The sequence below is a fragment of the Lingula anatina genome, chromosome 1, assembly GCF_051362555.1.
Source record: "Lingula anatina isolate TDL-2025a chromosome 1, LinAna3.0, whole genome shotgun sequence".
Lineage (NCBI taxonomy): Eukaryota > Metazoa > Brachiopoda > Lingulata > Lingulida > Lingulidae > Lingula > Lingula anatina.
This window is the reverse complement of record NC_141767.1, coordinates 23,733,046-23,756,076: the sequence shown is the minus strand read 5'-3', so window position 1 is coordinate 23,756,076 and position 23,031 is coordinate 23,733,046. Positions and strand designations below refer to the sequence as shown.

The 23,031-nt window shown below is 36.8% G+C and overlaps 1 protein-coding gene across 19 annotated transcripts in view; it reads right to left on the bottom strand.

Annotated features, from left to right (window-relative positions):
- Positions 1–47: 47 nt before the first annotated feature.
- Positions 48–23,031, bottom strand: part of LOC106157176 (receptor-type tyrosine-protein phosphatase delta) — a 97,295-nt gene continuing 74,311 nt past the window's right edge. For 17 of the 19 annotated variants that reach the window (XM_086999155.1, XM_086999164.1, XM_086999159.1 and 14 more), the window contains 23 exons: positions 20,861–21,169; positions 16,329–16,643; positions 15,664–15,861; positions 14,496–14,588; positions 13,178–13,471; positions 11,701–11,985; positions 10,796–10,899; positions 10,369–10,558; positions 9,555–9,863; positions 8,661–8,821; positions 8,237–8,404; positions 7,757–7,923; positions 7,486–7,610; positions 6,809–7,206; positions 6,197–6,471; positions 5,680–5,965; positions 5,363–5,456; positions 4,777–4,853; positions 4,002–4,136; positions 3,637–3,762; positions 3,121–3,275; positions 2,604–2,739; positions 48–2,356 (listed from right to left, as the gene is read on the bottom strand). In XM_086999155.1, coding sequence (XP_086855281.1) covers positions 2,288–2,356; positions 2,604–2,739; positions 3,121–3,275; positions 3,637–3,762; positions 4,002–4,136; positions 4,777–4,853; positions 5,363–5,456; positions 5,680–5,965; positions 6,197–6,471; positions 6,809–7,206; positions 7,486–7,610; positions 7,757–7,923; positions 8,237–8,404; positions 8,661–8,821; positions 9,555–9,863; positions 10,369–10,558; positions 10,796–10,899; positions 11,701–11,985; positions 13,178–13,471; positions 14,496–14,588; positions 15,664–15,861; positions 16,329–16,643; positions 20,861–21,169 — 4,469 coding nt within the window. In that variant the 3' untranslated portion in view covers positions 48–2,287. The remainder of the gene's footprint in view (positions 2,357–2,603; positions 2,740–3,120; positions 3,276–3,636; positions 3,763–4,001; positions 4,137–4,776; positions 4,854–5,362; positions 5,457–5,679; positions 5,966–6,196; positions 6,472–6,808; positions 7,207–7,485; positions 7,611–7,756; positions 7,924–8,236; positions 8,405–8,660; positions 8,822–9,554; positions 9,864–10,368; positions 10,559–10,795; positions 10,900–11,700; positions 11,986–13,177; positions 13,472–14,495; positions 14,589–15,663; positions 15,862–16,328; positions 16,644–20,860; positions 21,170–23,031) is intronic. The other 2 variants (XM_086999171.1, XM_086999172.1) reach the window with 2 other exon arrangements.

Sequence of the window (23,031 nt, the reverse complement as noted above, 5' to 3'; positions counted from 1 at the left end):
AAACATAAAACTTGAGTTTTTAACAAGTAAAGACAAAATTCATCAAGTGAAATACAATGTATGTCCAGTTTATTTACAAAATTGAACCAGCTGGAGCTGAACCACTACATCATAGTATGGATCTAATGTTACACCACTGAAAAACACTGAACGCTAACACCATACAAAGAAAATACAAATATTCATTAGTTTTTGTGACCATGGCAACATAAAATACCGAAACTGACAACCTTCAATATGCAATCTCGATATATATACACAAAGCACACTAATATTATTCATATTCTCAACATGTAAAAACTTAAATATTACAATACAAAGAGCTTTGTATAAAAAACTTTGGGCAAAGCAGCTGAAGCAAATGGGACATTTATGTACATATACATCTCATTATTCTCCCTACCATTACAATGTACAAAATAATATTAAATCAAAGGAATATTACAGATTCTTTTAAATTCATGATAATACAATCTGAAAACTGAACATGTACAAAGGGGTTTTAATACTGTTGAACCATTTACTCCCTCTTTTAAACCCTAAGACAAAGGCGGCCACCAAAGTGTGCAGCAATATTGAAGCAATAGTGATGCCATGCTTAAAAAATATTCCTACATTACTGGTTCAGAATAATACGATTTGCAATATCATATGTGTGCTTATTATTATTTCCTTTCAATGAATGTATTTTGAAGAGTTAGCCTCGGTAAATATATTTTACTTACACCAATGTTTTTATAAAAAAAACTTTACAATTTGAGCTCAGTTACTAGATCAGTTGTTGCACCAAATGCAAACCCCCAAGATACATAAAATTACATACGTTGACAAGTGAGAATTACCATCTGGGAACAGAAATCATTCATTTACAAGGTTTTTAACCTGCATTTCATATCCCCCTCCCACCTATAAGCAACACAGTTTAACAATATAACATAACATGCAGAATAATAGGGTATTGTTTTGTTACATTACAGTATATAATGAATTGCTATGTACTCTTGATATGATGAAGTGGTGGTTATGAAACTGTTACATGTTCTACTCAATTTAAAGTTACACTGGCAGCACCTTTGTGAAAAGAAAATACTACAAAATCCTCAGAACCTAATTATCTAGATCTTCTCTGAGAAAATCCCTCCAAATAATGCCACTTCTATATTCATTAACCAACACATGGTCCGTTTTGCTCAGGTGGATAGAAAGTTTTATGGTTACTACTACAGCAGTCTAAAATGTCACTACTCAACACACATGCCCCATCTACAGGATTTACAATAGATACACCACAGTAATGATGACTGGGGCTTCAAGGCAACATGGCCATCAACATTTAGGCTGTATCCCATATTGTAGCAAAGGACTCAGCATTGTAAATGAGAATTTTTGGGGATCTCTTCACTCTGTACTGCAAATCCTCCACAATGGGGAGATTTGCAATGGCCAGTTGACACTGCTCTTCAATCAATTTACCTACAAATTCAAATGCATTTGCTACATATACGTCCCATTGGGCGTGTAGGAGTTTAAATGAGAAAATAACATCTTGATAAATCAATCTGTGAACCTCCATTCGTAAGGTATAACTCAGTCCAACTTGTAATGTATAACTCAGTCCTTCAGTCTCAACCTCAGTGCATTTTCTTGGCACATGTTGCACAGACTACCAGATATGTTGTTCACATGGATATACTTATAGATAGATATATACATCACATTTGTGCTATTGCATTCTCTGCAACCTTGCGACCACACACACATATCTCCAGGTAATTAGACACAGCCCAGGTTTTATGAAATATACTATGCAGATTCCCTGTTCATTTTTTTTCTAAAAAAATTCTACTGGCTCTTCAACAACAAAAACTACAGTTTCCAAGTTTGTTTTCATTTTTTTGTGACATAATCTTTTTAAAGAAACTTAACTCTCTTTATTCCATGTTCTGATATGTGGCAGTCTCGAGAGGTACATCAATCCCTTGTACTGTTATCCACTGGGGGTCTAAAATCCAGACTAAGCTGCATGATCTCAATGAGGGTATCTATTTTAATATTCTGCTTGGTTAATAATCCTGTATTTCTATCATTCTGAGATCAAGTACATCATATTTTTTGTGATGGTTCTGTCAATACCAGTGATTGTCCTCACACATTTTATCAATTTGGGAATCACAAAGACTCTTGAATCCTTGACTGCATAGTAATCAAAGGCTCAATATCTAATGTGTGTTGTCCTATTCTCCAACTATTGAAACATCCCGTCAGTTGTGAGTTTTCTATCAGCAGTTCAATTTGCATAGTGGTCAAATGAGCCCAAATACTCCAGTGCAGCACGGTAGCAGAATTGATATTGGTCCTGCAAATAAAGACAAACTCTGATCAATCAACATGTAGAGGTATAAATGGTCTATCCTACTGCTGTTTATGGAAAGTCCTCAAATATTAAACCGTATAGTGACTTAAGGTTATTTTCTTAGACTAAAATAAAAAGATAAAAGCACAAAGCATAACCTAACATCTGGCTCCTCAATTCACAGTACATTATTTACTAGAAGAGCACCCATAACGAAAAGAAAATGTGAGAACAGGCCAGGAGAACTCACCTCTGTCTGTACCATGGCTGGCCTCTGTGTTCTCAGCATTCTGACTGTCTGGAAGAGATCCACCACGCCCTCATATCTCATCCTCTCCAGGACTATACTCAGGGCTATGAACACACCGGTGCGACCCACGCCAGCACTGCAAGGAATAATGTCATGATATCAGAAATGATGATACTGGCAGAAAATGGACTTTTACAGGATTAACATGTTATCTCCCACTGCATGCATTGTAGTTATTTTGACTTCATAACTTCATACTGCTACTGCATACAAAAATAGCACAAGTGAACTGGTAGTCAATGAATTCAATGGGACTTGGATAAGGATGGGAACAGAAAATGCCAGGAGAAGAAAGAAAAATCCATATTCCCTTTTATAACCTCCGCTAACAGTCCTCTATTGTTTAAATATTTTGTCCTCTATTGTTTAAATATTTTAAGTCCAATAACTTCCAATAACAAATGGATGGAGAATACATCTATTTAACAGAGCCATGTCACAGTTTCATAATACCTACCTGCAGTGCACTGATATAGGTCCATCCTGTCCAAACTGTTCCTTTGTCTTGTGCACCTGTCCAATGAAGTCTATGAACCCTTCCCCAGACTTGGGCACTCCTTGCTCTGGCCAGTCTGTGAACTGGAACTGACGGATGGTCCGCGACTGGCCATCCTGGAGGGGCAGAAATTTGATTTAGAACTATGTATCTCATAAAACATAATAATAATAATAAATTTAACTGAGAGTATAAATAATTATTACAATTTCCAAAAGTTGTTAGTTAAAAATATTAATACAAACAGTCAACATGAAAATACAATTTTGTACTTCTGATGAGTAGTGTCTTTATATGTTTTTTTTTTAGTAATTTGGTCATAATTACATGATGTATATCAATGTCCTGTTTAATGTCCCATTCATACTTTTCCAGGTATGTTGAAGACAAACTATTTTCTTTCACAACATTAATATCTTCTACAATATTTTCTAAATTCTCCAGAGAAAAAGCCTGTTTGCTATTGATCAAACTTACTCTGGCATCTGTGACCTTGAATTCTCTCAGGATATACTGAGGCATGTTATACTCCGCCATGGGGTCCACCACAAAATACTGATACCTGGCAGATCTCTCACTGGGCCAGTACTGGTGACATTTCTCCTGGGAACACAGAATAGGAAACTTCATATAGATGGAATTTAGGGGTACTTTCATAGACAGATTTTTAAAAGAATGTTAGACATAAAATCTTTTTCACTGCTGTTCAAAATATCAAGTTCCATTAATTTTTAGTGTTTATTTCACAATTTTCTCTCTCTTTTTTTTTTATTCCTAAACTACATATATCTTCAATGAAAGCATGTACATGCTACATATCTGAGTAAGAAAACTAAACTTACCCTTCCCATTTCTCTGAGTTTTGTCAACATGACAATGATTGTAGAGTTATGCTCCCACAGCATTCTCCAGAAGTCCTCTGTGGTTTCTCCCAAGGGACCCTGTGTGGCAATGTAGGCACCTCGGTACCTATAACCCTGCAACAGAAGACAACATAATGTAAAAATATAACACTTCAAGGTGACCTGTTCATTTTGAACATAAATATATAAATATCCATCAATACCCATCAAAATATACCTACTAGTTTTTTTTCTTTGAAATTACTACACCCCATCATTTTGCTAACCATGTTCTTGCACCATCTTTTTGCTTACCATGTTTTATCTAGACTTTTAATATAATATGGAAACCATGTTCTGCTTAGTAGTAATTTTATATTTGAATCTGACTTTATGAAACTATGAGCCTTATATTAGCCCTCGATTAAATACAATCTGTATTTACTTGAATGAACTTGCTGAATCTATCTATCCATTCTACCATGGGTATATACTGGCTTTAAACCCATTCTCTCAGACCTTTTAAAGTACACATAAAACATGGCAATCATCATCATTTAAGAGACATTTACGTGCATTTTGCCAAAGCTATTGATCTCTAAATCAATGCCACACGAACAATCAATAGTTTGCCATTTTTTGTACCATACTGTGATCAGTCATTTAGTACATAATGACTGGGTGTCCTCACAGAACCTGGGATCTTATCCCATCCATGATTATGAAGTTTCCCACACAGAATGCTATTTCATATGGTGAATGTGATTATGCTTACATCAATATAGCTTGCATTAATATAATCTGAGCCGTCAACCCCTCGGATTGGCTGGAGACACACCCTGGTGTTTTCATCTGGATGGAAAAAGAAATTTGCTTTTTATATACCACTTTATTGACCATCATTATCACGTAACCAGAGAGATTAATCATATATCTAAACAATTTCTTCTCACAAATAAATGATTTCTCTTTGATGATCGATAATCTGACAACTTCCTGCCATTGGTAAATACAATTGGTTTATTTTCACATCTATTACAATTAAACCACAGAGGATATGACATTTATGTCTCAATCACGGATCTATATTTGCGTGTATGTGACAGGTATCAGGTACCTATTTTCAGCTTTAGATAGAAATCAACTACAGTAATTATCTTCAGCCATTTGCACACTATGAACTAATAACGCAATATGCCTTCAAGATACTTGCTTCAACTGGAACTGCTCTTGCGCAATGATTTTTCCATTAAGCAATAAATCCGCACTTGTTGGAAGTTGAGTTGCTCACTCCAGGGAAAGATACATCATGAATACATAACAAATAACTCTCTCTCTACTATGACAAGAGAACAACTTACATGGAAGGATATTGACTAATCTGTTCTTGAATTTGTTCACTGGAAGATTGGCGCTGACAAACCTGGAAGGGTTGGCCTTGGTGTGAGCTAGCCTCTGGAAGAGTGGGACAAGAAATATCAATACAAACCCACTTTTGGTATGATCAAAATATATATAAATAAATGAAGGTAATGCTTAGCAACTTATAGCCTCTTCATTTCTGCTTTCTGGTTACTTTTCCATTCTATTTATACATTAAATAGCACTATAAACATATACAATTATCTGTGAATCACCAAGAAAGAAAGGTGTCAGAATAGAAATAAATTCTTCTTGCCTTGAATTCTAATTCCATTCCTGTGACTGTCTCCCCTGGCTCTGGCTGTGTGAGTTTCTGGAGATGTGCGTACAAATTCCTGGCAGGAATCTCTGTATTTCCACAGGTGACTGCCTCCAGAAGGGCATCGTGAATGAATATATACTGGTCTTCTGTTTGCACCATGTAGTTTCTCTGTGCTCTTAAGCATGTGACGTGACCATAGATGTCGACAGTTCTTTCATGGCGTATTCTCTCTAACATGGCATCTATGACAATAAAAGCACCTGTTCTTCCGACACCAGCACTGGGAAGAGGCGAGAGAAAATACTATATAAAACTTGGGCAGTGACGATGAACTGTACAATAAAATAACATAATCATTCACCAGATTTTAACAATACCACTCCATTCTTCTGCTTTTGGCTTAAACTAAATCACCGTTTTGTGGCTTATCATGAGGAAAAAGTCCTCTTTCAAATTGCTATCAAATACCTCATACCCTAAAATACAGAACTGATCACTGTGCCCCTCTCACCTGCAGTGTGTGATCATGGGCCCTGAATCTGGAGGTGTGCTAGCTTTCACTCTCCTCATGAACATCAGTAGAGGTGTGGGGTGATCCGGCACCCCATGATCTGGCCAGGCTGTAAACTGGAACTGCTTCACTTCCCTCTTCTCTGGATAGCCCTGCCGTGACAGCTGGAAGGTGCGTATGGTGTAGGTGGCCAGGTCCATGATGTCCAGTATGGTCACCTGCATCACGCCATAGTTCTCTGTGCCGCGGAGTGGCCAGTACTGGTCACACTTGATCTATATAAAAATCAAAGGTCAATAAATTAGAATTTAAAATTTGACATTAAAGAGAGAATGTGAGACTGTTTTTGGCATACATAAACAATACTTAGCTAATCTATTGAGGTAAGTGCATCTATCCTTAGTCTTAATTTACAACTACTTAGAGGATTTCATGATGATTAGCCAAGGAAAAGGCTCAATTTTTAAATATTGTTTAGTGTTCTTCTATCATCTTCTTGTCTGTTTCAGCCTAAAATTATCAACCTTTCAAGGTATACACAATGTCTAAGCTTTTAGTTTCACAAGCCAAGGACACTCAGATTTTGTTCCACATTAGTCTACATCAGCTTACCCTTGACCTCTCCTCCAGTTTTGTCATCATCACAATTGTGGCTGACCTCTGTTCCCACACCATACGCCAGAAGTCACAGAAAGTCTCAGGCAGTGGACCCTGGGTTGCAATATATGCATTCTGCTTCCTGTACCCATCCATGTAGTTGGCGTTAATATAATCACTGCCTGTGATGGCATCTAGAGGCTGAAGGATCACCCGGGAGTGGTCATAAGCGATGACATTGGCGTAGCGGTTCTTGGGTTTGTTGACCTCCAAGTTGGAGTTGTCCCATGTGAACTGCTGGCCTGGTTCTATTGACTCGTATTCCTGAGAGAACTTCAGGTTGTCCTGCGCCTTCAGTCTGTCTATGTGTTCAGCCAGCTGTTCTACTGGGATAGGTGGGTGGCTGATCATGGCTGCAGTAAAGAATGGGCACATGTCAGGGATTTTCAAATTACAGTTATTGCAATGCTTTTACAATGTTTGTGTACGGATAGATATGGATGTTAACATTGCTGCCTGGCACCCAGAGAACCACTACTGTAACAAATATAACTAGTATAGTAGACTATATTACATTCAATCTAAATGTTACTGTATTTTAACTGCAAGCCAGTGTTTGCAATCGACCAAAGACAATCTGAATGCTTAGTCTACCATGGATAAAGAAACAATGAGTTTATAACTGCTTGTACCTGGTGTCTGGAAATTCATCCGTCTCATCTCTACAGGGTCTGTTGGGTGTTGTGGCCCTGGGGGTGTTGGATCAACAAATACTTTGGTAGGCTCCGGGGCCTTCTCTTTCCTCTTTGATTTTCTCCTGTAAAACACCAACAGCATAGCATAGTATAAAAAACTTTCCCACAAGCAATCACAACATATTTGGGATATGCAAAACAGACATCACAAACCAAGCGTCACAGTTTGTCCCATAACTGTAATTAACTTTGAAGACTCGAGTCTTACCTGACAACAAAGAAGACGATCACAATGAAGATAATGAGGAGAATGACTGCTGCAACTACCCCCACAATCCAGATAAAACCTCCTCCAGCAGGGGTCAGAGGGCTTCTCCTGGGAGGCACCCCTCTCTTCAGGCTGAATGGCTCAGAGTAGTCACTGGACGTGACCTCCTAAAATCCAATAAATAAGACATTACTTCACTGAAGCTTTTATTCATGTAACAAAATATTGACATATTTTAATATGAAACACAGCCATTAAATACATACGAGCAGTTTCCAACATTTGATCAATTTTTGTGATTTGATCTAATGAAGAAACAAAAACACTCTATACTCGTGTGAAAATAGTTTTGTTGGATCCAAGTCTGTAACAGTGAACAGATGAAACAGTCAACAGGTAAAGCTGATATGTGGATCTATATTATGGCTACTCTACTCTACGCTATACTCACTCTATACTCTATGGCTACTCTATACTCACATTTTCGGTTGTCACTGCACGTAGAAAGACTTTATATTCTTCATTCTCATCTAGCCTTTTGTTTCTGTAATTCCCATACATGTTTCCATCACTCAAAGAAAACATGTCTGGCAGATTATTTCCCTCAAACTGGGCTGCAATGTAGGCTGGACTGATATCACTCTGCAGCTGGAAAATAAAACAGTCATGGTGAATGCCAAGGAGAAGACCAAATCATACCCTAGGTAGCAAGTCAACTAATTTAGAAGTGAGAGAGGGGAGAAGACCAAATCATACCCTAGGTAGCAAGTCAACTAATTTAGAAGCATGAGAGATCTGATCACACAAAAGAAAAAAATACACGTAACTATATGAACTTCTGCAATTTTACAATAAATTTATCATCTTTCATGTTCTATAAAAGTATACTTATCCACAGCCATACCTCATTCTCTTCAAATTCATTGGGTTCCTTGATGTCAAAGTGGGACTTGGGCACCACAACAACCCAGTAATAGTCCACCTTGCCGATACGACTACGAGATTTCAGCTGGAATCCTATGGTTTTATCCTCATTCATTTTTCGGAATTGTGGACGTTCAAGGACTGTAAGAAAAACATTACTTGTCAAGAGCTAGATTAAGTTGAAATAGTCTCAAAAAGTTCTCCAACATACACTGCTGTACATGTATGCTATGCCATTTAAAATGTTATAGATCATGCCCATAACTGAAACTAAAATGAACTTATATCAGAATGTTAGAGTTTTCAATGTTTGGAAGTCTTGCTGTTCACACTTTGGGTTTCCACATCTAACTGTCTGCAAAATCATGCAACATTCAAAATGGCACCATAAAGGTTTGAGCACATTAGGTATTGATATAATATTATTATACCTACACAAACATCACTGAAATGGAAATACATCAGTAGGCGAGTCTTACTGTTTACAAATATATAGGGAATATTGCACCTTCAGTCAGTGAAAAAGTGTGATCAAATAATGCGACTATTCTCTTGCATAATTTCAAACCAAGTGTGCTCAAAAAAGAACACTTCAAATATACTGATGATTCACTGCAATGTAGCTGCATTGATTCTTTGAGCCGAGTGTGCTTACACACTCAACTCCTGAAAACAACATGAACACATGCAATGAACAAGTATATGAAACCATGCAACATTTTGATTCATGCAATATATGAAAACATTCAGGTTGACAGGCGAGGCAGCATACCATGCATGTTATGTAGGATGGGGATGGTAGGTAGGGGGCAGGTCAAGTCAAGACAAGGACAAAATACTGAAAACAGACTTGAAAGAGAAAAGTTTAGCTCACCCTTGGGTTTTGGGGGATGATAAGAGCCACTGTGAACTTTCACTATGAATTTTTTCAAAATACGACCGCTTGTCCGGCACAAAAAGACGCCTGAATGTTCGACGCGAGTTTTATTAATGACGACAGTAGAGAAAAATTGAGTTCCTGTAGAATCCACCCGGTTGATAATATAAGATTCATCAAGGTGTTTGTAGGTTGATTTCCAATAAAGTTGTTTAGCTGGACGAATTTCTTGGAAAGTGGCAAAACATTGTAAGACCAGATTGCGTCCTTTTTTTACGAAAATGTACTTTATGTCGTCCATGTACTCTGCAAAAAGAAAAGCATCATGAAGACTAGAAAAGAAAGCTTAATATAAGGAATGCACCAAGTCAGTTTTTAATTATCCAAGTAAATAAACTGGCAAATATGGTTAGATCTACTCTATGTCTTAGGAAATGACAATACAAGTGGGTACTGTGAGAATATTTCTTGAAAATATAAAAGCTTTATGGTAGCTGCATGCTATAAATAATCAAGATTGCTCAACCAGGGGTTCAGAGAATAACTGAAGTTAGTGCTAATGAAATTACTTCATACAATTTCCAGATCAAACCTTATTTCATTCAGCATGAATGAACATTGCAATCAAATTAGTCACTCAATGTTAGTCAAGGGAGAATATGATAACTGCAGTTGATAAAAAAATTACAGGGCATTTGTGGACTCTCTGTCTATTAGATGCTGCATTTCATGCAATATTAATCTTTTTTTGCTATGGCATGATGCAGTTCAGGAGCCAGGATTATTTCTGGCTCAAGCACTATCCACTGACCTCCTCTCTGTGTTTCAGCCAAAGTGTATACATATGGCCCAAGTGACCCGTCTAAGAACTGAGCGCTGATGTTGAAAGTGTAGCGAGTCTCAGGAAATAGCTCGCTGATTTTGACCCGTTCCTGGTTGCGCACAGTTATTTCTGACCTAGGATGGACAAGAATGTCCCTCTGGCTACCTTCGTACAAGATCTATAGGGAGAGACAGACGGGACCACTGTTAATGTCTATCATACCACAGCTTTTTTTTTCTTTTTCTTTTGGTTTCACAAATTCTTCAATAAACTTTATTCCACAACAGTTAAAACAATATTAAGCCTGAAATTCTGGTCAAGTATTAATATCTGCAGTAATACTAGTTTCCTAACACCAATGCTATATACATATGTATCTTGCAAGACAAAGTTGTTCCAGCAGTATCTTGCTCACCTTATACTTCACCACACCTGGTGTGAGTGGAGGGTCCCAGTCCAAGACTACATAATCAGAGCTAGTGTCCACTGCTGTGAAGGAGCGGACACACTGGGGGATTTCTATGGAGACGAGAGTGAGCATGAGAGAAGAGACTATTACTGACCAGGTTTTGCATCTTTAAAATTCTTTAACTTTTCTCTAATCATTACATTCCTATCTATAACTTGTCCTTCTGTATAGCCACCTACATATTATTTTAATTCTCTTGACATAGGTTACATTTCAATGGCAGCTACTGCTCTAATGCAGTCCATGCAACTTGAATGATGCAGATGTACTACATGTAAATAACGATGGGGAATTACAGTACAGTACAGTCAATCCTGATGCTGTCAATTTGGATAAAAACATCAAGGGAACAACTGGGACATCTCCACGGCAATCCAAACAATAGGGTGTCCAGAATGCTACATGTAAAATGGTTGGGTTCTATGCCGACAGAGTTACAGAAAACACTGGGTTACAGTATCAGCGTATGCCATACAAACAATGTGCCAGCAATCTCAAGTTTCATAAGAAAATAACATTGTGGATTGGTTCCCATTACCAAGAGTAGTTGGTGTAGAAATATGTTATACCGAGATAAACCCCAGTGTTGGTAGGCAGAAAGGGAGGAAAGTTGTTGAAAATGCCAAATATCTGAGTGAATTCATAGCTTATCTAAACATGAGCATGGTAAGCTGCAGCCCCTGCAGTCATTTTGCCAATACCTGGGCAAGGAGAAGACAGAGTCTGTGAATTTAACTTCAAATATCATATAGATTTTGAAGACATGATAAGAACAACATGAATCAAACCATTCACATCTAAAATATATGAGTGTGGAGCAAAGAGGGTGGGATGAAGGGTGAATATTTTACCTGGAGGCTGCTCACAATTTTCTTCTTGATCGGACAGGTTTCCAAATCTTCCATCCAGCGACTGGGCCTGGACGCGCACATAGTAACAACTGTCAGTTAACTGAATCAAGTCAGTGGCAGTCACTGGCGGGATAGTCTTTTTGGTCCACAGATCCATGTCCCTGTTGGGGAAAGAGCTATAGAATATTCTATAACCCTTGATGGGGAAGTTGGGGGCATTCCACGTCACTTGGATAGTGGAGTGAGATGTGCGACGAAGTTTAATGTTGGTGGGTGCTGCAGGCACTGAAGTGTAAAAAAATTCAACATAGCACAATTAAGATAACATGGAAAAGAAAAACAAATAGCAAGCAGCAAATGAAATATCCTGATAGAGCATAATACAGATATCCAATCATGTTCATTTTCAGTATAATTAAGTGCAACATTTATTCAGAGCACAAGGAACTCAAAAGATTTCAAAGGAAGAACAATTACAAAATTAATATATGCTGATGTGGTATTAATTGTCAGTAGTATGGATGAACTGTTTTTAAAGAAAATTCCATATTTATCAACAGGGTCATAGAAAATACTTTTAGAATGAAATTTAAAACAATAAGGAATTGCTTCCAATAGATGCCTCTATTTTTATGTCCCCTTGGGACCTAGAAAGAAACCAGACTAGAAATTTAAAGGTCTCCTGACACCAATAACTAGAATCTACCAAGAAATGCCAATAATTGGGAGTCCAATATTCTGGTTTTGTACAGATATTAACCAGAACAGGCTTTACCACCTTCAAAGGCAAAACCATCAAGTCCTGTTCTTTCTTTTTTTTTCTTTATCTATTAGCGTATCGAGGTTTTGTCTCACTTGCAAATGTAAAAATTTACATCTGACAGAAGGTAAAAAAAAAAAAAAAAAATTATAACATAAAACATAGAATGGAACTGATCAATATGTATGCTGAACTGAAATAGTACCACAATCATTAACATAAACATGCTCCGATCTCCATGTTCAATATGACATTTTTCCATGTAGAAGTACCACAATGTCTCTCAAAGTGGTAAACATTGATGCAGCCTAATCACATTTCAGTACATGGATTTTGCATAAAGCACATGTGGTTATAACATACTGCAATATATCATCTTGTCTGACATCACACACCATGCAAAAAACACACAACTCTATCAACAAATCAATGATGCCTGGCTGCCCGTTACACTGGGTTGCTTCCAAAGATAACATAATTGGAGATTATGAAATGATCCTTTGGGGAGTGAATGTTTTGTGGAATTTCATTTTCTTCAACCTAACAATTTGATCCAGGAAGACTGCACACCATTCCATACTTCCACCCACACTTCCACTGATACACACACTAAGTAGCAGTCAGAAATATGGCTACAGGTGATAGAAGGGGATGGGCAAGAAAAAAGGATATATAGGTGTGGGTTATTTTACTGAATTGACTGGGAACAAAACTTACATTGTTTATATGTCTTAAACTGATATTTAGGGCTCCATGGCCCTGGTCCTTTGCTGGTGTAGGCCTTGATTTGAAACAAGTAGACTTCGTTGGTTTCCAACCCAGACACTTCAGTCTCCATTTGTGATACGTTCAATGAGAAGGAATTGATGTCGTCCAGCTTCTTGTAATACTCTATTTCATACATGATGATCCTGCCGTTGCACTGGTCAGCTGGAGGTGGCTTCCAGCTCAACTGAGCCACTGTGCTAGTCTTGGCGCTCATGGTGAAGTTCATTGGGTATCCATAGGGTACTGAAGGAAGGAAGAAAGGAGGGTATAGACAGCAAGTTTACTGGAATGTCACAAGTTATTGGGGAAAACAATATGAATGAGGGCTAAAGATATCAAACAATCCTGACTTCTGAACTTGGTAAGAATGTATTAATTGAACTTAGTACTCTTTCAGAGGGACATCCCCCAATCCCTTAAGAATTTCCTCTCCCCTTTCTATAATTATGCTAGTCAGTACTAAGTGCCTTGTTTCACATTCATGATTATTACATGCCAGCACTCAATTTTCAACCTCTATCCATCAAACATTGGAAACAGCACCATTCAGCCCCACTACTGTATTTTCTATATGTGGGTAATTCAAGGGACTCTCCAGAGTCCCATCAATGCTTTCTTATTACAGATTATTTACATGCCCACAGTGAGTTGGAGTGGATCTTGTCCAATCTCACACCTGTGGACTACTCGGTCCATTAGCAGGACTCCCTGATCAATTCTTACATTTCATAAATACCAACTTATCAGATACTAACGAAATTTGAAAATATCAAATGCCACTTGAATCAAATCATACGACTACATAGATGTAATGCACCAAATGAAAAACTAAAAAGGGAAAACAAATTTAAGATTAACCCAATACTGGAATGCACATGATAATATCTCTCTTGTCAATTATAGTGATGGCCACACTCTAAAGGCTGGTATCACACTGCCTGTTCCCTCATTCAATGCAGATATTCTTTTACATGTTTCAAAGGATTATAGCCAAGTAAAATGATAATGTATAATATATGATTATAAGACTTAGTCAAGTAAAGAGAGTGCACCTTTTAATAATAATTGCATCACTGTCATTGGTTAAGTATGTAGAACTGGTGGGGAAAAAGTTCACATACAAGGAAGTGATAAGATGCATTTAGTCGAGGTCTTTGGAGAAAAATGCAATTATCATCGGAGGTTTTCACTTGAAATCAATGTGAAACGCATCCCATATTTTCCAGCGCTTTTTTTATTCAGAGGGCTTCAGAGTAGACATACTAACCAGAATCTGGTGTTTTGATATTCTGTACTGCCTTTTCGCCATAGTCGACAGTGTTTCTGGCTGACAGTCGGAACTCGTATTCAGCACCACGATCTATAAAATAAATTTATGATATTTGTATAATACATTTTAGAGTGATTATCATACAATTCAAATTCAATGACAATATTTATAAAGTTAACGGATATTTATTTACATATTTCAGAACTGAAGTAAAAAGCTTTTATATGACTTGGAAAGATCTATAATAAATTACATGCTGTTAAGCAATAATAATTGAGGAAAAACATCACTTTTCCATTAGTAACACATGGCGGCAATTTTTGAGAGTATTAACCTCAGTCTTGTAAAGAAAACAAGAATAGATGTATATAATCAATGGTGCACATTGTGAAAGAACATCCATTAATTTCATAATACACAATGGCATTCATCAAATCTATGCAAAATGTCAACAGAACTGTCCCATTATATCTGTTAGCATGGTCCATAAATTGATCATCATTTATGTATTTAATAACATCAAAGTTACAATAATGACAGTTGAGATCCTGAAATGTTCTGCTTTACAAAAAAATTATTGGATTTCAGAGACTTGCTGAAATACAATCCAAGCTGCAGCTAGTGATATCTGTGACCCACTATGGAGCTGTTGAATCTGCAATGGCCTTCACATTAATAGGGAGCTTGTTATTGGAACTAATGCAGGCACTTAAAATAGACACATTAGATGATGATCTAATAGTCTGTCTACAGAGGGGAAGAGAAAAGACATTAACACTTCCTTACTGCCCTAGCTGAATGTTACATATTGCCTTCACTATTGTTACGAAAGATTTACAACTCAAAAATGTATCTTTTTTTTAAATATCACTTCTCCATAAAAAACCAACAGGTTGGTAAAACCAATTTCATTTCCCCTCTTGAACTCTTTCTTTTTAAATAAACACCCTGAAGGGACAGGCAATCAGACTTGCACACCTGGCTCTGTTAATTCACGGCAGTACTCCAGGAGATTAAGTTCTATGATCTTGGCTAACAAGCTTATAGATCTCTTGATTATGTGAAAATACCAGTGGAAATGAATGCTTTCAGGGGCAACATACAAATGCCATCGATATAAATTTTTGCTCTACTTTTCCTCCAGTGCGTATACATGAAAACATACCTAGTGACGTTACTGTGCGCTGGTACTGTTCAGCTTCAAGTGCTATAGTCTCAAATTTGTCAGAACCAACTTTTCCGTACTCCAACTTATACGCCTGCAGAGCTCCATAGATATTCCTAGGTCGCTGCCATACCAGCTGTACCATGGGTGGATCTTCGTTGATTAAATTTACTCTGAAGGAACGTGGTCTTTCTGGGACTGAAATGAAGCCATCAGTATATATTCAATGCTGCTCAAAATCATAAAATTATGAAAGAAATCAAAAGTTTATTACAAATCGTAATTCCCCTTGTATTCCTGTGCTCATTTTTGGAGATAAACAGCAAATCATCAATAGTCCATTTCTTGACTCAATCTGCATTTCTTTTGGACTTTATAATAAAAGAACTAGTCACCCTTAAATCAAATCTTCAACAAGAACCAGGTGTTAATGATGGCAGAGTTACCAAGCACTTGAATCAATTACCAACAGCTCAGCACTTATTCAATCTATACCTTCTTATTTGGGTACTCATTTTCATAAAAAACTTTTTTTTTTTTTTTGAGTCTAAGATTTATGGGTCTTTATGATTCACCAATAATGAATCAGTTAAATCTGACTTTGCTTAAGGTGAAAAACAGTAAGGTATCTATAGATATAAATTCTATGAAATCTTTGCACTTACCTGCCCCTAATGTCTTAGCAATTTTCCCCTTGCTATAAATGCCATCTCCCTTCCCAGTCACTGCAGCCACCTGGAACTTGTAGGAAGAATCTGGTTGCAGTCCAGTGATGACCGTTTCTGTCACCTGACCACCGCTGACCGTATGGCGCTTCCTGTTCCCTATTAACTGCATGCTGCTGATGTCTATTTTTCCGTAGATCACTACATAGGCGCGGATGATGCCATTTCGTTTGTCTGGAGCCGGTGAGCTCCATCTCACCCGGATGGCAGTGGAGTTGACAGTTTCCACTCTAACCCGCTCAGGCCTGCCTGGGACTAGAATGACAGATTAAATAAAAGCATATAAAGGTACAGATTACAGCTTTTATTTCCTAACCGAGATATGAATTTAAGCAAAAAATTTACATAATTTTTTAGATTATTGTGAAACTGTTTTTTATTTTTCCTTGGTTATTATAATAATCCAATAGTATTTGTTGTAACTGTACTCCATAAAATTCATAAAAAATAACAATTGAATTCTTTTCGCTATTAGTAGCTAACACTCAAAGTTTATTTTATTAGTTTATTACATTGTTCTTGGTAATGCCATTTTAAAAATTGTCAACTTGGAAATAAACCTGCAATGATAAAATACAGATGTCTATCATGCAATAAATAAAACCCTATAAAAAAGCACCATGCTTGGTCAAAAGCCATTAACCCAACTCATATCTTTCTCATTAATTATACTGTTAGTATGCAACCTGACTACAGCATAAAACCCAAAACTTTGCGAGGTCTAGACAATGGCATAGTATTAGTAGGCTGCACAAAATGATTTTCCTGAATCTCCAATTCAATCCTATCGTCGACATTAAGCTCTCATTTCCTCCCTTGACTGTAGCTAGTAGAGCCACCAGTTCAAAGACGGATATTGTGTTTTTGATAAACGACTAGAAAACCGTGAATGCAGAAGAGGGCATATGAAACCAGGAAAAGGAAGTTTCAGGTTCTGTTTTCTATATAAGTGTTTCAATGCACAAATACAAATGATCAATCTTTTGCTTTTGGTATTGACATTAAAGAAGAATTCAATTTTTTTTGGTAACAGAGAACTTTTTGTATTAGGCAATTCATAAACATGCAAAAACAAGTGTGGCTCATTTGATAATTGTGATTCAACATCCAGTGAATGGTTCTTTGGTCCTAAGTTTTGGTCTCATGATTACTCCATCTTACAAAATGTTCATTGCAAGTTTTTAACAATTATGACAACAAAACTTTCCTGCGCATTTCTGCATCAATAATCCTGCAAAAACCGCACTGGGTCTGGGAAAGCACCAAGAGTTTTCTAATCAAAAGCTACATCTGTTATATGTTAAAAGAAACCTCGTTTACTCCACTCAATTTGCCCTGGTAAATGTCACAACCACAGGTTTTTCCGGTGCTTTATTGTTGGAGAGTACATTTCTAAGACCTTACCAATATTCCTAGCTATTTTTTTAAAAACCAAAGTGTCATTTTTCCTGACATTTTCAAGCTAGCATTGCTGTATACATTCTTGACATGTAACAAAAAGTGGGAGAAACTAGGTCCATTAAACTAGCAGACAGGGAGAGATAATATTGCCTTCCTCTGGGACGCTGCAATTACAACTTGCACATTCTTGCTATCGATTTTCTTCCCATATTTCAATGTTCATACAAATATGTCCTCAAGTACTGCTCAAGGTCTAATGGAGTATGAACTGACAATTAAGCTTGGTATTTATCATTTTCCTACCTTTTTGTATTGTTTGCTGTGCATTAAACTGAAACTACTTTTTGACATTATTATTTGGAGAAAAGATCAACTAGCAACAGTTTTTTTCCAATCTGATTTTCACGACAGGCATCAAATGTTTCACGTGTTATAACGTTAGTTTTCCACGTTTCACTCTAAGCCTGTATAAAAATTGGACAAAAATAATTAACATAAAGCTCTTGCTATAACATTCCACACCTCTAACCCTACTCCAGACTGCCAAATGAAGTTATACTCCAGATACTTCATTAATTCTTAACTACAATCCAACCCATCCCCAACAAGCTTATTATGGATCCTGCACTAGATGACCAGTCATAGTTTCAAGCCTGGCATAACACTGCCTAGAAGGTGGAACTCCAGTGAAAGCACATAACTGTAGTCATCTAGCAGACAGTCACAGGTATGGAATTCACTGATGTCTGATTCTAGTCTCTGATGGAGAGAAGATTGGAATAGGTAATTTTGGGATACAAAGCTTTAGTTTTGGGGTTACTACTTGACTACAGCACCCTGGGTTTCAGCTATATTATGTATCCAATTCCAAAAGAAAACAGGAAGGGTCCCTAGGCTTATCACATGGCCATATCTTCCACTAACATAAAAAAGAGGAAAGCAATATTATTTAAGCTAAAGAATAAATATCCTGAAGCTTTCTTGAGCCATACACTAAAATCTTTAGAAAGGAAGTGCACAAGGCTCTCAAATTGAAAAACTGGCTTAATACACGAGATATTATCACCCTTATCTTCCAAAATTCTATACCATGAAGCTGGTCCTTTCTTCTACTTGTGGTTCATGTTGTTTACAGTTAACTACTGATCAGCTGGTTTACACTCTGAACTTTCAATTTTTACATGCTTTTCAGGAAGTTAAACAAAGTTTCATTTCAAAGGGCAGAGTTCATATGCACAAAAAAAAAAAAAAAAAAAAAAAAGAGAGAGAGAAAAGAGTTGGCCACACATTTAACCATCTTCTCTTCTCTCTCCTATCTAGAGGGAACTTTGGATGTAATGGAAAAGTCAGAATTGGAAATGTGAAGGATAAAGACAAGGAGTGTTCATGTTTTATTTACAAGAAATACAAATTTGGATTCCATAAAAGCTACAAGAATGAGTAAGTGCTCGTTATCACAGAAACAGTGTCTGAAGTGACTGATAACTTATTTTCCTAGCTGTGATAAATGTTAAACAACAACAACATAGTGGATACAATTCACTTCATAATTTTTCAGTCTTTCCTCAAAACCAACCTCCTCAGATATTCTTTATCAAAACATTTTCCATTGTTAATGGTCAGTGCATATGATAAAAGGATGGGCATTCTTGGCTTTATCACTGGTATATTATCTCTATAATTACTGGGACAGTCACTTTTATCCAACAAAATTCCCTGCTTGCACTGAATTTAAATGTCTACAGATCCTATGATCTTATATTCATAAGGCTTCATCTGATAACACCAAGGAGGGCCCCTTTAATTCATCTCTTATTTCTTGATAAGAATAACCAATATATTTTGTCACACAAACCCTCTAGCCGCTAAAGTAGTTTCTAGTCACTGGAGACACTCAGCTTGAGTAATTTCCCATGAATTAGACTTATTCTGCCACAACCAACGCTCACATTCTCGGTTGCGAACATTAATAATTTACTTCATCAAAGTACACAACAGTTTTGCTTTAATTGATGGTCACTTGAACTCCCTATACTAATCAATATCCAGAGTTTATGGATCTAGCAGTGAAGATAAATTGCTACCTCAGTAATGTCACTTTGTTATCTGATTTCATATTAGGCTACCGGAAAATAAATTAAGTTCACTTAGCTGACTTAATTTGGTAATTCAATCAGACAAATGATATACTTTTCCATTTCTTTTCTAATGCCAACTGTCTAGGACTGGTTGATGACTACTTTTGACAGTCACTATAAATTTCTTGTTTTGTCCACCAATTTAATACACTTGGGCTGATGCTAAATCAGAACCAATTACGTGAATGACTATAAACTGTAATCTTGGCAAACTTCCAATTGCAAAATACATTTAAAGATTACTTCAAGGATAAAGGAAAGACAAAAGGTTTCAAATATTCTTTACCAATTCAGCTTTGAAAGATCACAAAAAACTCTGCATTTTTTCAAAGTCCTTGTAACGGGCCTAATTTTTGAAGGACCAGCTTTCTTTGTGGAAAACCAGATGTGCTGAGTAATCGTTTTTTATTCTTTTACAAACAAGCACTTGCTTTGAAGCAAATGCTGACCACGATTGAAACAGCATTAACTTCCATTGTTCAAAGCTATTAGGCCAGGCTCTATTGATTGCCCATGTGTCTGCAAATAACTGTGATGTTCAGGTATATCAAGTATACAGAGATTAATAAGCTGAAATACCAAGGCAGCACATCAATCCATGTTCAAAAGTCCAGTTATGTATTAAAGAGCATGCAGACCCACCCTAGAGAGCATCCCACCGCATGCACACAGCAAGGCTGGAAGTACCCAGTCCACCAGACAGAAAAGGTCAAACCAAAAGGTCAAGCAATCATGTTTCTGAATTTTTTGACATGGCATCTAGAAATAAGGCTATATCAACAGGCACTCAGAATCTTGACCCTGAAGAGATTTAAGAAAGCAGTGGAGAAATGCCAACCAACCAACCACCACTTAGCTAGTTAAGTTTTAATGTGTTAGTTCAAACTAGGAATGCAAGCCACAACCCAGGGGGCAACTATATCTAGTACATACCAGCTTCATCAGTTCGAACTACAATAGGGACAGAGTTGGGGCCTGGGCCCACTCTAGTGGCTGCTTGTACCCATATTGTGTACTTGGTCCAAATTTTTAGATTGCGTATGACCACACTGTCTTTTTCTCCAAGCACAGTGACCACTGACGCCTCCTGCAGTTGTTGGCCACTTTCGGTTTCCACATAGCGGATTTTGTATTCCGTAATTTGCCCATTCCGGGCATTGAGAGGAGGTGGACTCCATTTGATGATGATAGCAGTGGCTCCCTCTATCTCGCCGGTGACATCTTGTGGAGGGGCAGAGGGGGCTATAGAAGGTGCAACAAAAATGACAAAAAATCAAAATCAAAAACACAAAGAACTAAAAATAATTCGAGAACTTAAAAATTACATACGCTAAAGACAAAGCAAAATTTACAACACTGTGTGACGTCACTATTTTGATCTATCAGATCCAGGTTGCAAGTATTACAGAAATAAAAACAGTTCAAATATTTAATACTATGACAGCTCAGATTAAGATTTTAATGATAAATGCTTTTTGGCTTTGACTTGCAACCAGAAACTGAAGTTAAGTACAAAAATGATAAGCTGAAATAAAAAACATCAGGATTACAACATCATGTGGCTAACCTCTGCTGAGCCCAGAGATCAGCTGCAAATGTGCAAGGACAACGACACTAATACACTGCTCACAGAAACCAATGGAAAAAGATTTCTTTATCAAGAAACTCGACCATGCAGGAAATTAAACATGGCAATGCAACTGTACACAACAAGGATTTATTACATTTGGTTTGTGATTAGGATTGATGTTAGCCCACCAAGCATGATTCACCAAACATTCCTAGAGACATGTCCTGGCAGAGCCTTCCACCTTGTATTTACACCCAGGCTCCAAGAAATCACAGCTGGTATTTTACAGGAAATCTTGGATTTCACATCTAATCAAGTGAGACAGAGAAGTATTTTCCGGGTGTTCAAAAGTTTGTTTCTGAAAGGAATGCACAATAACTTCCAATTTTGCACTTGTCGAAAAACAAATAATTTGGCAAATAAATTGAGAATTCAACCATATTGAGATGGCATTTTCTCCTTCATATTTGAACATTCCTTCATTTGTTATCTAGATAGCAATCTCATGGAAAGGTGAGTATATGCTTGTGGGCTATCTTGGCAGTCTAAACATAGGGCCGAGAACAGACTCCAGGTCTTCATGTTGGATAAGACAAAATGAAGACTAGTGCAAGGATTTCATTCCAATTTCCATTTAATCTAAATCATTTGGTTGTTTTGCTTTTCTTTTACATTCGGTCAAATTCAATTTACAGTAACAGCCATGCACTAGTTTTTCTTTTGTAATATTTTACCTTGCTTAATCTATTGTATGGCATGACAGTAAAATCAATATAATGATATTGTAATCATTATACTACGCTATCTATTAAGGGACAATCACAGCATTCAAACATTTTATACCAACACAGGGAAGATTTCAATGTGAATTATTATTGCCAAAATTCATCCAATGATATTTGGTAATATAACGACAATTAAAAAAAAAAAAAAAATTCACATCTCCTCCATTGCAACCTCCCTGTAGAGGCATTTCTAGACTTACACTAGTTAGCATATTATATTTAAGCCAAATGTTCAAAATATTTCCTCTGAAACAAACTTGAATTATTGAATCCCTCCCCCTGAAGCGCCTTTTTATTGATATTTTATTTGAAAAAATTCAAATGATCTACATAAAACAAATTTATGCTAGTGAGTCCAGTACTGGACATAACAACAACAACAGATACAGTAAACAGTCAATTCATGCAGAAATGCCAACTGATAAATTTGCAAAACTGCAACATAATTGATATTTGGAAATATTTTTATTTTCTATCTATTTTTTTAAATACACTCATTCAAATGATATTTTCATTTATCAATGATGATCATAAAAGTCAAAATTTCCGAAATGAGACTTTGCTGGTAGAAACCATTGTTGCATTCAATGAAATATTTAATTCTATGGTGCCAGCTCTTACTTCTGCATGAATTTCAAAATTGATACAACACTACAAGGACAGGACTCACATTTCCCAATTGTTTTATCTTTACACTCAAGCTTTCAACATTCTTATCAAGTAAAGATTAACTATGAAGTGTGAGCCCA